General features: G+C 46.7%; 1 protein-coding gene across 1 annotated transcript in view; it reads right to left on the bottom strand.

The window, feature by feature from the left end:
* Spon1 (spondin 1) overlaps positions 1-7,204 on the bottom strand; it is a 287,223-nt gene extending 280,019 nt beyond the window's left edge. The window contains exon 1 of the mRNA XM_006978617.4: positions 6,473-7,204. Coding sequence (XP_006978679.1) covers positions 6,473-6,710 — 238 coding nt within the window. The 5' untranslated portion in view covers positions 6,711-7,204. The remainder of the gene's footprint in view (positions 1-6,472) is intronic.
* Positions 7,205-13,981: the final 6,777 nt, after the last annotated feature.

The following is a 13,981-nucleotide window of genomic DNA, read 5'->3' as shown; positions in this document are numbered from 1 at the left end:
TTTCTCTGTGTAGTTTTGGTGCCGGTCCTGGAAATCGCTTTGTAGACCAGGCTGGCCTCGAACTCACAGAGATCTGCCTAGCTCTGTCTCCCGAGTGCTGGGACTAAAGGCATGCACCACCTCCACCTGGCAAGACAACATTTAATATATGCGGACTCATACAAACCACACACATATACTTACATACACACAATGACATTCCTTTCTCTGCCGATGGATTCAGTAGGAATATCAGCTCATAGTTGCACAGATCCCACCTAGAAGACCCTTCACTGAAAGAGGGAATATGACTGTCATTAAAAATATGGGGCAGGGCTGAGAGATGGCTCAGTTGTTAAGAGCAGCAACTGCTCTTCCAAATGACCTGGGTTTGGTTTCCAACATCCCCACGGCAGCTCACAACTGTCCATAATTACAGTTCCAGAGGATCAAACGCCCTCTTCTGGTACCAGAAGGCACTGCATGCACATGGTGCACAGACATATATGCAGTCAAAACACACACAAAAGGTTTTTTAAGCAATTTTTAAAAATGGAGCAATCTGTAATTGTTCCCCAAAATCTATTTCTCCTTCATCTTAGAAAAAAATCCCCTCTCAAGTATTAGTGGAATGTAAGTCCCCAAAACTCTATGCTGTATTTCCCAGACCCCCTTACAGCTGAGTGTGGTCACATGACTAAACCTTTACCAAGGGAGCATGCTTAAAAGGGCTAGGTACAATTTCAGAGGCATGTAATTAAACTAAAGTTGTCTTCTTTTTCAGTCTCTCTCCTCAGCACTATGTGCCAGATGGAGTTTGGCTAAAAACAAGTTGGCTACTACGATCCTTGTAGAGTGCTGTCCAATAAAAGAACCTGAAGCCCCATGAGTCTGATCATGTTAGCCAGTATCCAAATAAGGAAACAAAAGTAAAATGATTGAAATTAATTTTAGCAACATCTGTTATTTAACCTAACATATATAATGTCCATTTCAATGTGAAACAAATTTGAAAATTACTAATAAAAGCTGTTCTCTTTTTCACATGAATTCTTCAATAACATTGTAGCACATCTCATTTCAGATCAGCCACATTTAAAGTATGTAATGGTCTCACTTCACTAGCAGCTACCTGTTGGGTAGCAGAGTCCTAGAAGCAGACAGAGCAACAAGGCTGAGGGAACCTGGGTTCCTGAGTGACTTTATGAAGCTAAGAGGTCCATCATGTCTGGTCTCCTACTTAACTCACTTGAAACAAATCATTTGGGATACCTTTGTAATGAGATTAGCCTATTTCTTGACTAAAATAAGAATTTCTCCCCATAGAAATTGATCTTGACCTATATCTTGTTTCTGTAAAGGCTATAAATGGGGAGTGTGGGAGTAAAAAATCTCTTGATCTTAGCTCCTATGTGTGGACATATCATTCTAGTCTATAGTTCCAGTTAAGAGTTAGCTGTAATGGAACAACTTATCTGGACATGAGAAAGCACTCAGGTTGTCAACTTTGAAAAACTTTAATTAGCTGTGTCTTGTTTTATATGTCCTGATGTTTTCCCCATTGCCTGACACTCAAAAGCAACAAGCAGTCTCCACAACCATTGAGCATCAGGCTTGGTGCAGCTTTTGAATTTTGTTTTTTCCCTTTTGAGTTTCCAGACAGGATCTCACTATGTATGTCAAAGATGGCTTCAAGCTCATGATCCTCCTGCCTCAGCTTTCTGATCCCTGGGATGGTAGCATGCACACAACCAACTCTGGCATCTTTTGATTTTATTATCAATTTTAACTAAATATTAAAAGGGGTAAGAATTTAAAATTTAAAAATCACATAATAAAAGGAAAAGAAAAGTACAAGAACAGAGGAAAGATGGGAATGCTTGTTTAAAAAAAGCAAGCCATAACAAAAGAAACTGTTTATTTAAACGGTCTTTCCCGGCTTCAGTTTTTCAGTCCTACATATATTATGCTCACACATAAGAATTTACAAACCTGCTGTAAAACAAGTACATGTGGATGAAACAGTTCATCACGTTAGGGTTTCTCTCCCTCCAGTTGATTCCTGCCTTCCCATGAAGGGAATCTGTTAAAGACCAGAGGGAGACCTGCTCCCTCTTTTTCCCCCAGGGTACTCTTGAGGAGGGAGAAGTGAGAAATATGTAGACAGAAGTATAGAGGAGAGAGACGATTAGAAACACAGGATAGCTCAGGACAGCCTGGGTCAAAACCCATTGGCCCCTTCTGTCTCTACTAAAGGGCTTTTAAAGGAATGCCAAGGGGTGGAGCAAAAGACCTCCCCCCAGCACAGTCAAGTGCAGACCATCCCAAACTCCTGGTGACCATGCACGCTCAGATCTCACTAGAAAACCTTTGTGGGCTTCCACAAAGACCGGCAAGGCCCTTCATGTTTTGGTTGAACTTCTGCTTATGGGAAAATGCAATACTGAAGTCTATAAGAAGCAAATGCAGGAAGGTTCCACTGCCTTATTTCTCTGTGTCTTGAGGTGTGATTTTTTTAAAATTTGTCTGCCCTGTTCCCCTTCAAGAAAGTCTCTCTCACTACCCAGAAGGCTGAGGCTAGCTTGGTGAAGCACTTCTACTCTCAAATCAGTTTATGGGTTGGCATAAAAGACCAGGAAAGAGTGCGGATCGAAGGGTTGCATAGACTCAAGACTGGATCCTGACTTGTAGCCATGTGACTGTGAGTGAGGACCTGGTTCTCTCTGATGCTAAGTCTCATCTATAAAATGGGAATAGAATAAACTGTCTCACAGAGCAGTGAGGAATAAGGAAGGTGAGTAGGTAGAATTTAACACAACGTCTTTTCTGGTATCATGATAAACATTTTTTTTAAAAAAAACTTCCAAGTGAGTCCTCTCATAAAACAGGTATATATGTGCATTTATATGTATGCGCACACAAACATACATATTGCACCCACTGTGTGCTGACTTCTTCTGACTCTTATTTCCAGTTCTCATGATGCTTTGGGGGCGCTCTCCCCGCAAATGCTCTCACTTTACAGACTGGGGAACTGTAGTTCAGAGACATGTAGTGGGTTGCCTGTGGTGGCACAGTGTCTATGAAGCCAAGCAGAAATCCAAAACTAATCCATGCATCATGAAATCCCATGCTCTCTCGAGTAGGCTGAGGTGCCTACTCCCGCTGGCAGTGTGTGTCCCAAACTGAGACAAAGAAGGAAGCAAAGCTGCTTTGGAGGTCTCCAAACCTCCGGGTTTAAATAAATCCCCCAATTATGCCCGCAGTTGGACCGGCTTTTGAAATCTCTTGAACATTCTTTTCCCATCAAGTTCCTTGAAATTTCCCTTTAAAGAGCATCTAGGAAAAGACACTCTCATTAGCTAGGGTCTGACTTTATTTTCCCAATAAACAGACCTTCACCCAGACAAAAGAGCCTCTTTTATTTTCAATCAATTCGTGAACATTTCAGCTGATTTCCTGCTATTTGGCTTGAAATTGTGATCTGGGAAAGACTGGCCCTGCAAATTGTCGCCCTAGAAGAGCAGCCCCTGGAGTATCCTCAACTTGTTATTTTTAATCACTGTAATCGCCTTTCAAAGGAGGCTCTGGCCAGAAACAGAGTGGCTCTTTCAGGGCTTTCTAAAGCGCAATTATGGCAGTGGGATGGGGGGCGGCTAGAGAAGGGGGGAGGGAGGGAGGGCAGAGAGCAGGGGTGGGAGAGAGAAGGAAGTCAGCATAGTACTAGCTAGTTGGAAAAGGCTGAATAACTGTCCCAGCAGCACCCAGGCTGTGGGGAAGAAGCCCCATGATTCAACTTGTTAAAATAGGGACCTTTTTATTCAAGACTAGACTGGCCAAAGGCTATCCTCAGACGGGAGTGGGTGGGGGCAAGAGGACACAGATGCTACTGGATGATGCACTGAAATGAAGGGCGAAGGCTGGAAGCAGGAAAGGGAGTCATTGCTCCCAAGGATAGTGGTGGATGTTAAATCAGAAAGAATAAGATTAAAGAGCAAATAGAAAACCAGGGCAATGTTAAGGTCCATAAACCTAAGTCAATTCACCTAGTAGAACACACTAAATTTACTTTTAATATGACATTGTAGGGAAGTATAAGCTGATGGAAAATGTCACAAACTAAGCTAGTGCATTTTCTTCATAGCTCTGAACCTGATATGTTAATTACAAAACACTTACCCAGGAGACCTTAGCATGGTTCTCCCAAGGTCTTTCTTTCAAGATATCCTGGCCATTGAAGGTAGAAAAGATGGTATTCCCACCTACAGCCTGAGCAGGTAGCACATATTCCATGCTCCGGAGTCTGAGGGTGGAGGCTAAAGAGCCCAGGATGCACCCCTGACCTGATCTTAAGTCATCCCTGCTAGCCCTTGGCTTTTACCTAAAAGTTCTGGAATGACTCTGGCCATGTGATTATGGAATGTGCCCACCTCCCAGTGCTACCGTGAGCGGTCAGCCAAACAGGAGGACTAGTGTGAGAAGGGACTCCAGGATGCTCCTGCTTAGCCAAAATCATAACACACACACACACACACACACACACCTACCTTCTTGCGTTTAAATTAAGACTAGTCATAGACAAGGCCCCCAGTATGGGGAAATCACCATTTACTCATTCATTAAATTAATTCATGGGGAACCAGAAAAGGGCAGTCATTTGTTTGTTCACTGGTAGCTGGACTGGAAGAATGTTGACAAACTTTTAAACCAGAGCAGGGCACACACAGGAAACAATGAGACTAGACAAAATCCCTCCATTTTTAAGCCAATAAAGAAAAGCCTCATACCCTACCCAGACTAATGAATACTTGGGGACCTACTGTCCCTCATACACACTCACCTTTGTTTCAGTAAATGCCCCCCCCCCAGCGCCCCAGTTAGGAATTAGGCTCAGCGAAATTAAATGGCTTGCACAAAGTCACACAGCTACCAAGCCCAAATCCCTTTCATCCCTTTCCCTGCTGTTTCCCCAGTTAACTCGGACTTGTGTTTAGTGGGCCCCAAAGGCCAAGGAGGTTTCTTCCCTTTGGGCAGATCTTCCCAGGTTTGCAGAGTACACCTGGTTGTCCTGAACATCCCAGCCAAGCTGTGTGCTCCCTCCCTGGCTGGGCAGCTGGGCGCTGTCCTTTTTTTTTTTACCCAACATCTTTCTTTCTGGAGAAAGGAGGATTTTGTGGACTCCCCCAGGAACGAGGCAGATCCTGGCCACAAGCTGAGGACGCTAATGCTTGCGGGGAGCCCAGAGCATGACTAATGACTAGGTAGCTTGGAGTGGAGAAAAACAGGTCCATAGTGGGGGGGGGGGGTCGGGACATGGACACCAGCCTGGTGCTGGTACAGCTAACACTGCCCCAAACTTTCTCCCAATGCTCCCAACCATTTTCTCTGGACTCTGGGGGGAACCAGGGAGGCCACAGCTGGAAGCCCAGTTGTCCCATCAAATGCTCCAGTGACCTGCTCTTCCCCATGAGGCACTAGGGCTGACTTATGGTGATGTGCCCTGGAAGGACCACAGATGAAATCTAGTAAGTTTGCCCTGTGTCCCACCTGGAGACTGGCAGCTAACGGTTGTAGAAAAGATATCTAGTTAGGATAGAGACCTACTAAGCAGGAAGGCGGTGGAGCGTGAGGATGGAGTAGGGTGTCTTGGAGTCTCCAGGTGGGTGCGGGCCTAGCTGCTGGTCATGCCAGAAGTTGCCCACCTGCTTGTACAGCCCTTCCCTGTGCCCTGAACCCTGCTCTCCCTGGAGATCCCCAGCACTCAGTCTCCAGGCTTCCCGAGTCAAGGTTCCACCACATTTGAAGAGTCTTGGGGACCCTGTGTCTCTTTTCAGTCACCACTGACACCTTTTATTGAGAGACTACCGGAGATACTTTGAGGACCCTATTGTCATTGGAACCTGTCCTGGAAATTCAAGGGTCTCTTGGTCTCCTGGGACATAGAGAGTAATTTGGAGATCTTTTTGTGGACCCTTCAGGTTCCTCCTCTCTGCACCTTAAGACTGGTTAGGGACCCTTCCAGGAAGTGAGAGTTCTGCTTGATCCAGAAACTGGTCTCTCTCCTTCAAGAATGGAAGCCGCTGAGAGAGCTGTCCTGCCTGGGACCCACCTGAGGGTACCCTCGTCCCCAGAGAGTGATCGGGAGGAAAGCGGGTATATTTCACTCTAGCCAACAGCTGGAGTGGAAGCCGGGCTCCTTCCCAGTCAGGCCGGTGTGATGTGTGGCTCGCTGTTATTCCCAGCCCGGGAACCGTGCGTTGGAGACCTGGGCTGTCTCTCCTGCCCGCGGCCCCCGCGACCGCCCCCACCTCCCCCAGCGCTGGCTTGATGGGTACAGAGCTGGCAGCTAAGGAGCTCAGGGCAGCCAGGACACAGCCCCAGGCTGGGATGCGCAAATACGGTGCGCCGGAGACCTCGCTCCCGCTTCCAGCCCCGCTCCGGTCAGTGCCCTAGGGGTTTCTGGATTCCGTGTCCCCAACGCCACTCGACTTACCGCGGTAGCTGCTTCCTGGCTTATAGAAGTCAGGGTCGCCTTCCACGCGGAGGCTGAACTCTGTGTATCCCTCGCGCCGTGTGCCTTGGGCGCGCAAGATGCGGCTGCAGTAGCCCTCCGACTTGGACACTTTGTCCAGGGTCTCATCTGAAAAAGCCAGCGCCACAGCCAGGGGCAGCGCCAGGGCCAGCAGCGCGGGACCCCGGCTAAGCCTCAGGGGCGCAGGAGACAGCCTCATCCTCGAGGGCCCCCCAAGTTTGTGCTGATGTTGTAGACCCTCGTCAGGACACTCCTGCCCCAAGTGATGCGGGCGGCAGAGGTGAAACCTGGAGGAGCCCGGGTGGCACTGACAGTGGGGAGACCGAGCCCGCCTCGCTTTGGTGGCTGCGGAGCTGCGCTGCTCTGAGCCGAGCAGAGCGAGCGGAGCCGAGGGGCGGGCGGTGGCGAAGGAGCACGAAGAGGGAGGGCTGGTTGCGCCCGGATCCCCCAGCGCAGCGCTGTTTTGTTTCCGAGCTGGCGATTAGCGGGCGCTCTGCTGTTTGTTTTGCGAAGCTGGATTCCCAGGGTCTGGAGGGAGAGAACAGAGATATGCAGACACGTGCAAGCTCAATCTACCCCGCCACCAACAAGGCTGGTTCTTCAGCTCCCAGCTATACCCTGGGTCCTGTGGACCACGGTGCTCTGAGGAAGGAAAGCCTGCCAACTAACTTTTGTGGCACACCTACTCTGTGTGGCACACCTACTCAGTCCACTACGTGCACTAGCGCCATACTCCGTTATCACTTATTTATAGATAAGCAGATCGCTGCTGGCCACCTTCGCTGTCCTGGCCCGCTGCCTCCATTGCTCTTCCCAAGCCACTTTAAAACATGTCACGCTGAAGGACCAGCAAGAAGTCCAGAGAATTATGACCTAGGATCACCTGGCACAGTGCCTTGGCCACAACACTTTTGGAGATCTATAAAAATGTTTCATTAAAAGCAGAAGGGGGGAAAGTTTATGCTGAAGAAAATGTTTTGCTACATACATATTAGTTTTTTTCATTGGTGAATCTATGCAATCATAAACTGTGCCGGTTTAACAAGGAAGGTGCCTACTGCTTAGGAGGTCCTCATAGAGCCTGGCCGTTTTGAAAGATTCAAAGAAGGGCCTGCATTTTCTTGGCTTCGATTTTTAGCTCTTAGCCTCCAGGGACAGACTTTCAGGGGGGCATTGCAGGAATCTCTCCCAGTGTTTCCCTGGGGGGAACCCAAGCCAAGCCTCAGCCTTGTCACTGGCCCATTGTGAAACATCACTAAGCCAACCTTTCCAAGCTTGTTCCTGCTGAAGAAACATGGGGCAGGAGGGCATGGGAGCTACCAAGCCAGCACTGTGTGTGCAGAAGTTCAATGAAATGCCTCCTGTAAAATGCTTTGCCTCAGGTGATGCCCTGCTTGGAGATACCTGCATCCCATTGCTGTGTGCAGGCCTCCCTTCCTCAGAGCTCTTTTATTCTCCTCTAGTTCCCCAGGGCCTTGAACACTTCTCAAATGCCTGCAGCTAGCAAGCAATCGCCTTTACTTTCCAGACTAGGTTTTTCTCTTTTACTTGGTTACAAACAGCCCAAGGGAGCCATCAGCACTGGAAATTCCAGTCCTCACTCCATCTACCAACCACTGATTCCTTTAGTCCTTGCACTGTGACTCCTGCCTGCTACCACTGTCAGGCGGGTGCTGTTGTGGGATATTATTTTAACTAGGCAAAGATGTGTTACATTTGTTTATCCTGTGGAATAGTACTTTAACTGTGTAAAGGCACAGGACTTTTGTTTATGCTGCATTTGTTTAACTATGTAAAGCTGTGTTACATTTGTTTCACCTTGCCTGCCTACGGCACCTGATTGGTCTAATAAAGAGCTGACTAGCCAATAGCTAGGCAGAGAAAGGATAGGCAGGGCTACCAGGCAGAAAGAATAAATAGGAGGAGAAATCAAGGCTCAGGAGAAAGAAGAGAAGGAACAAAGGAAGAGAGGAGAGAATAGGGAAGACACCCAGGACCAGACAGACAGACATAGAGATGCAGTGGAAGTAAGATATACAGAAGTAAGAAAGGTAATAAGCCCCGAGGTAAACAGTAGATAAAGAGAAACAGGTTAAAAGAGCTAGCTAGAAACACGCCTAAGCTAGGCAGAACATTCAAAACTAATAATAAGTCTCTGTGTCAGCTGTAGGAGCTCGTTGGTGGCCCAAAAGAAAAAGCCTGGTACAGGGTGCTAACTTTCAGAGGCCACTGGAGAAAGGCCTCATGGAAGCCGGTTGTACACTTCTCAGCGTGGGGAGAAAGCATAAGAACTGGTGCTTAGCAGCCCCTGATCTAATTGACCAGCTCTCTTCTATGTGGGCATTCAGATCCACACTACACCCTGAGTGAGCCAGCTGACTCAGAGCTCCAGCCTGACTCCATGTTCCTGTGCCCACTCCTGCAGAAAGCTTTTGTTGCATGCATCTGCAACAAGACACTATGCCTAGCTGTGGAAGAGAGGACAAAATTTTATCCATCCCATACATCCCTCCCTCCCTCCATCCCTCCCTCATTGAAACAGCCATCTGTGTTGAATGGATAAAGACTTCCACTTTCTCCTTCACACATCCAATCGGCAACCATATCATGTCTTTCCTTCCAAACACCCTGGGGAGAATCTATTTGCTTCTCCTCTTCCCTCCCTCCCTCCCTCCCTCCCTCCCTCCCTCCCTCCCTCCCTCCCTTCCTTATGTTGTAAGGCTCTCTAAAGGCTCAGTAGTAGCACACAAGGCAGACACGATGCTTGCATTTGTGGATCTTGCAGTCTCATGGTACAGGTAAATATTAATTGCATAATTCTATGAAAAATTGAGCTACAGTAGTGATACATGCTATACTAAAATAAGTGGGTCAGGAGAACATGCCTGGCATTATCTCAGAGGGTAAGAAATTACAGAGATAAACAAAATACAACCTTTTAAACCCTCTTCATGGAACTGCTTATGTGTCTGATTGACCAAATATGTACTTTTGAAAGACTTACATTTTTATCAACAAGTTTAAATTTAAGTTGGAGCTGGGAGGGCACAGAACAGGCAGGAATATATTTAATTTCTTATTGACTGTTGATAAGAAAATCGTGGGAGGTAGTGAACTTACCCAACCTTCTGTCCCCATCTCTCATGTCCATTTCCTAGATTACAAATATAATATGACCTGTTTAGGTGATGCGCTACGCTAGTGAGGGAAAGAACTAGGCTTCAAAATCAATATTGCCAACACCGAGATTGCCATTACCCAGTGCTGGCCCCATCATCTGGGCTCGAACAGCAGTTTCCAGTCAGTCTCCCAAGCTCCAGCCCCACACCGCCATCTAGATTTTCCTGGCCAAGCTTGGCTGTCATTTCTGCATTCTGCTCTCATCTCCACACATCCAATCCATCACTCTGTCCTCGGTCCCACTTTCCAAGTTCCTCAGGTACAGTCTGCCCAGTTTCTGTCCTCTGCTCTGCCTTCTCCCTTGCTCAGAAGTCATGTTCTGTCAGCCTCCTAATTGGTCTGCCCATCTGTCCTTGCCTCTGTCCTCATGGAATCCCAAGAGATCTTTTTGAAAATGTAGACTTGAACAAGGACCCTGAGATTAAAACCCCTTGGCTTTTCCCATGGCTTTCAGGAGCTGAGATCAAAGATGGGCCTTTCACGTGGCCTTCCAGGGACTTTCTGTTCTATCTCTCTTCTGGGCTCCAGTCCCACACTTCTCACTTTGGGGAACTTCTCTTCTGCCCTCACTGCCTGGGATCCTGCAATGTTCTGCAATCCCTCAACATCCGTCAGAGAAGTCTTTCTTGATTTACGAACTACAGCTGACTTTGCCCCTGACTCTTTCCTGGATCTCCATACTTGTTCTTTAAATAGTCTTCAGAATTATACTTACATATTCATTTGTATGTTTGATTTTTAAATTTTATATTTGTTGAGTATCTGTCTTCATCATTAAATTCCAAGCTCTGAATGGGGCTTCCCATCGTTACCTCTACCTATATCAAAGTGCCTGGCTCATGGTAGGGATCTATACATTTTTGTTCTCTAGATGAAAAATTTTTAGCAAATATGCCCCAGTGTCTTCTAACTCAGTTCAAATGTTTCAAGTTAACCTTCAAAGTTACCTACCATCTGGTCCCACTGTAACCACCTTAGTATGAGAAGATGTCTCTGCTTAGACATTGTGACAAGACATTGTCATTTACATCTAAGAGTCACACAATGGTCCCAGGATGGGATCTCATTCAATTCATAAAGTGTTTGCTTGGCAAAAGTGAAACTTTGGGTCTGATTGCCAGCATGATGGGAAACACAGCAACAACAACACCCAAGCAGATGCCTTGGTGTACATCAGTAATCCCAGCAGTCAGGAGGAAGAGAGGCAGGAGGATCAGAGTTCAAGGTCATCCTTCTCTTGTCTAACCTGCTCCATGCACTGAGGTCCTGTGGTCTTGTCTCTGGACTTGAGTGCACTCAGGAGGAGAAAAGTCTTACTTTTCTTATTATGCCACTCAGTTGTCACATACTGTTCCATGTGTCCATGTGTCTCATCTACTAGCAATGAGTCTAGTTGATTTCTGTTTAATTTCCTGTTCAGATGTTTTGTTTTGGTGTAAAATACACTGGACTTCAAGAAATATCTTTTCAGCCTTGTAGCCTAAGGCAGAGCTGATGCTGGTTGCTAGGGTGTTGCTAGGGAAAGTCACTTAGCCAGGGCAGATAATTAACTTTATCAGTGTGTGTGGGTAGGTTGCTGAGGAGAAGAGCTAGGGGCTCCACTCTCCAAGAAAAAAAAAAATTGCTTTGATTGGTAAGAGGTAGACCAGCCACTTGGTGTTTTTCTTTTCTTTTTCTTTCTCTCTGTTTTACTCTAAGAGAAATGGAAAAAGTAATTTTCTAGATCAGTGTTCTGTTCTTCTGATCCTTGGACACTAGCATCAGATGTTTGCTTCAGATATGGATTACAAAACCTCATCAAAGACTCATCAAATATGCACCTCGAACAAACTCATGTAAAGTTTAAAGAACCACGGGCCAGGAGCTTGTGAGCCACACTAGAAACACACAGCACCCATCTGTCTCACCCATGTGGGGAGCCGAGGGGTCCTGGAAAGCCAATCAAACTCACTCTCTAAACTGCTTTTGAGCAAAACTGGAAGCAGTGGTACCATCATGCCTACCTGCCACGATTCTGAGACATGAATCCAAAACGGAGATAATAATTTCTAAATTTCGAACTAACTCACCAAAAGAACCCAGTCACCATTGTTACTGTTCATTTATTAGAAAGACCCTAGTAATGTTATTTCTTTTTGTCTCTAGCTCATAGAATGAAATTTGAAGTTTTATATGAAGGGGTTTCTAGAAATCGAAACCAGATAGACATTGAAGGTAGGTGAAGTGCCCCGAGTAATCTATTACTGGCAATGTCCTAAAGCAAAGCTCAGAAGCTGTCTTTGTGTGAGCTAGCAGAGTTTGAGACGAAGCAATAAACAATGAATACAAAAGTATTTTTTAAGATACGATGTGAGCAAAGATGTCAATTAATTTAGAAGCTATTTCTTCAGGACCCCTTCTAGGCATTGACTAAATGCAGTATGGTAACATGACATTGTGAATTCTGACCCTGACTGTGTCTACCCCATAGCTTTACCTAAGGTATGAACTTTTTCAGCCACTTTCAAATTCCATTTACTCCTGCATTCCCTCTGTTGGATTCCTGTTTCCCATGCCAGGTCCAGACCAGCATTCTAGAAGAGTATTCAAAAGCCTCTCATACTCTAAAATTACTCACAGTAACTCATTGTTATTCCCTCAGCCTACTCCATCTTCTGTAGGATCCAGGTCACACCCCCTACAGCCAGAGAAGACTCTGCCACCAGTTCTCTGGATTGCTGCCCCTCCAGACTCGTGCTACAGACCTGGACACTAGAAAGTCTGAGCTGATGAGTCAGCCACTGCTCTGTGCCAATAAACCTGGCCTCTCTCCAGCCTACAGTCCTCTCCCACAGAAACACCCTTGGCTTTGGACATCTCAAGTTCCCAACAGCCCTCTGTCATTCCACTTCCAGCTCTTCCACTTCCCTGGCAAGTGCTTCGATCAGTCATGCCATGGGAGCCTGTGAAGTTGTGATTGTTTCTGATTTGCTCAGCCCATCTTGCAGCTCCTTCCCTACCTGGCCCAGAAACCTTGCTTAAGTATTTTAACCATGTCTTCACCAACACTCTTGCTTCTCTCTCTCTCTCTCTCTCTCTCTCTCTCTCTCTCTCTCTCTCTCTCTCTCTCTCTCTCTCTCTCTCTATTTTGGTGAGTCCTGTCAAACTAATACCCAACCCCAGATCACAGGGGACCATGCCAGACTTCCGCATGTTGCTGTATACAATCTGATAGTCCCGTCTATCGCTCCACTCTACGCTATCTGCACAAGAGCTGCTAAAGCCACCACTAATCAGTTTCCTGTCTCACCCTCAGTGCTTTATCTCTCCTTTCTAGTCCCTCTCGTCTAGTCAAGCCCCACACTTGCTGTTCTCATTCCTTTTGAGGTGACTTGCCCTCTTATTTACCCCCCCCCCCCAAATTACAGGATACTGGGCATCAGCTGCCCCAGATTCTGCATCTCTTATCTTCACTGCCCTGACTTTTCCTGCTCTTCCTTCTCTGGAATATGAAGCTGTTGTTCTCTCTTTGTCTTGTGTCTCTGTTTCTCTTTCTGTCTGTATCCTTGGGCTATAAAAACAAAGTAGTCTCTCTTGTCCTGGAAGGTGAGCTGAATGGCTGTGTGACCTTTGATGGGAGACTGGGCCTGTCACTGACCCCTCCCTTCTCCACAATAACCCTCCCTCCACCCTCCCTCAGTTTCCACTTATTGCTCCATACAGTACAGTTTGGAATGAGCACATCTATCACTGTATTGAAACCGCTTTCATCACAGGTCGTCTGGGCCCTTTTACTTGCCATCAGACTTGTCCGGATTAAATAGACAAAAGCCCTGTCATTGCAAGGCAGACTGGGACTCAGCCCTGGGAGCAGCTCACGGGGAGCTCCAAGGTGTAGGTGTGAACCCCGTCTGCAGCCCTTCCAGCATCCCCTCTTGTGGTTTATGGGAACACCTTGCATCAGGGGCTATAAAGCCTGGTGTATCTGTGGTCAGATCCCAAGAGTGAGCCTTTGCTATCCATTCACACACAGAACCAAGGCGCAGGACTCACACACCTTCCTGTGTGTCTGTCACTGGTAATCTAACCACCTGACTCAGGTTCAACCTTTTTGAGGTCCTGGAAGTTTCATGGCTTGGGCCACATGACCACAGCACACTACTGCCACCTGGTGACCATGATGAGTGTGTGCAGCAGTGTTAAGTAAGGGCTCCATCTGGAACACTCACTCCTGAGGTTGCCTCCTTGGAGGTATTTTGTATGACACTGCTCTTTGAGAATAGTTACAGCGTTTCCTGCTGTATTAAGAAA

This window comes from Peromyscus maniculatus, chromosome 1, assembly GCF_049852395.1.
Source record: "Peromyscus maniculatus bairdii isolate BWxNUB_F1_BW_parent chromosome 1, HU_Pman_BW_mat_3.1, whole genome shotgun sequence".
In the NCBI taxonomy this organism is placed as follows: domain Eukaryota; kingdom Metazoa; phylum Chordata; class Mammalia; order Rodentia; family Cricetidae; genus Peromyscus; species Peromyscus maniculatus.
Note: the sequence above shows the minus strand (reverse complement) of the source record. Positions and strands in the feature narration are given on the sequence as shown.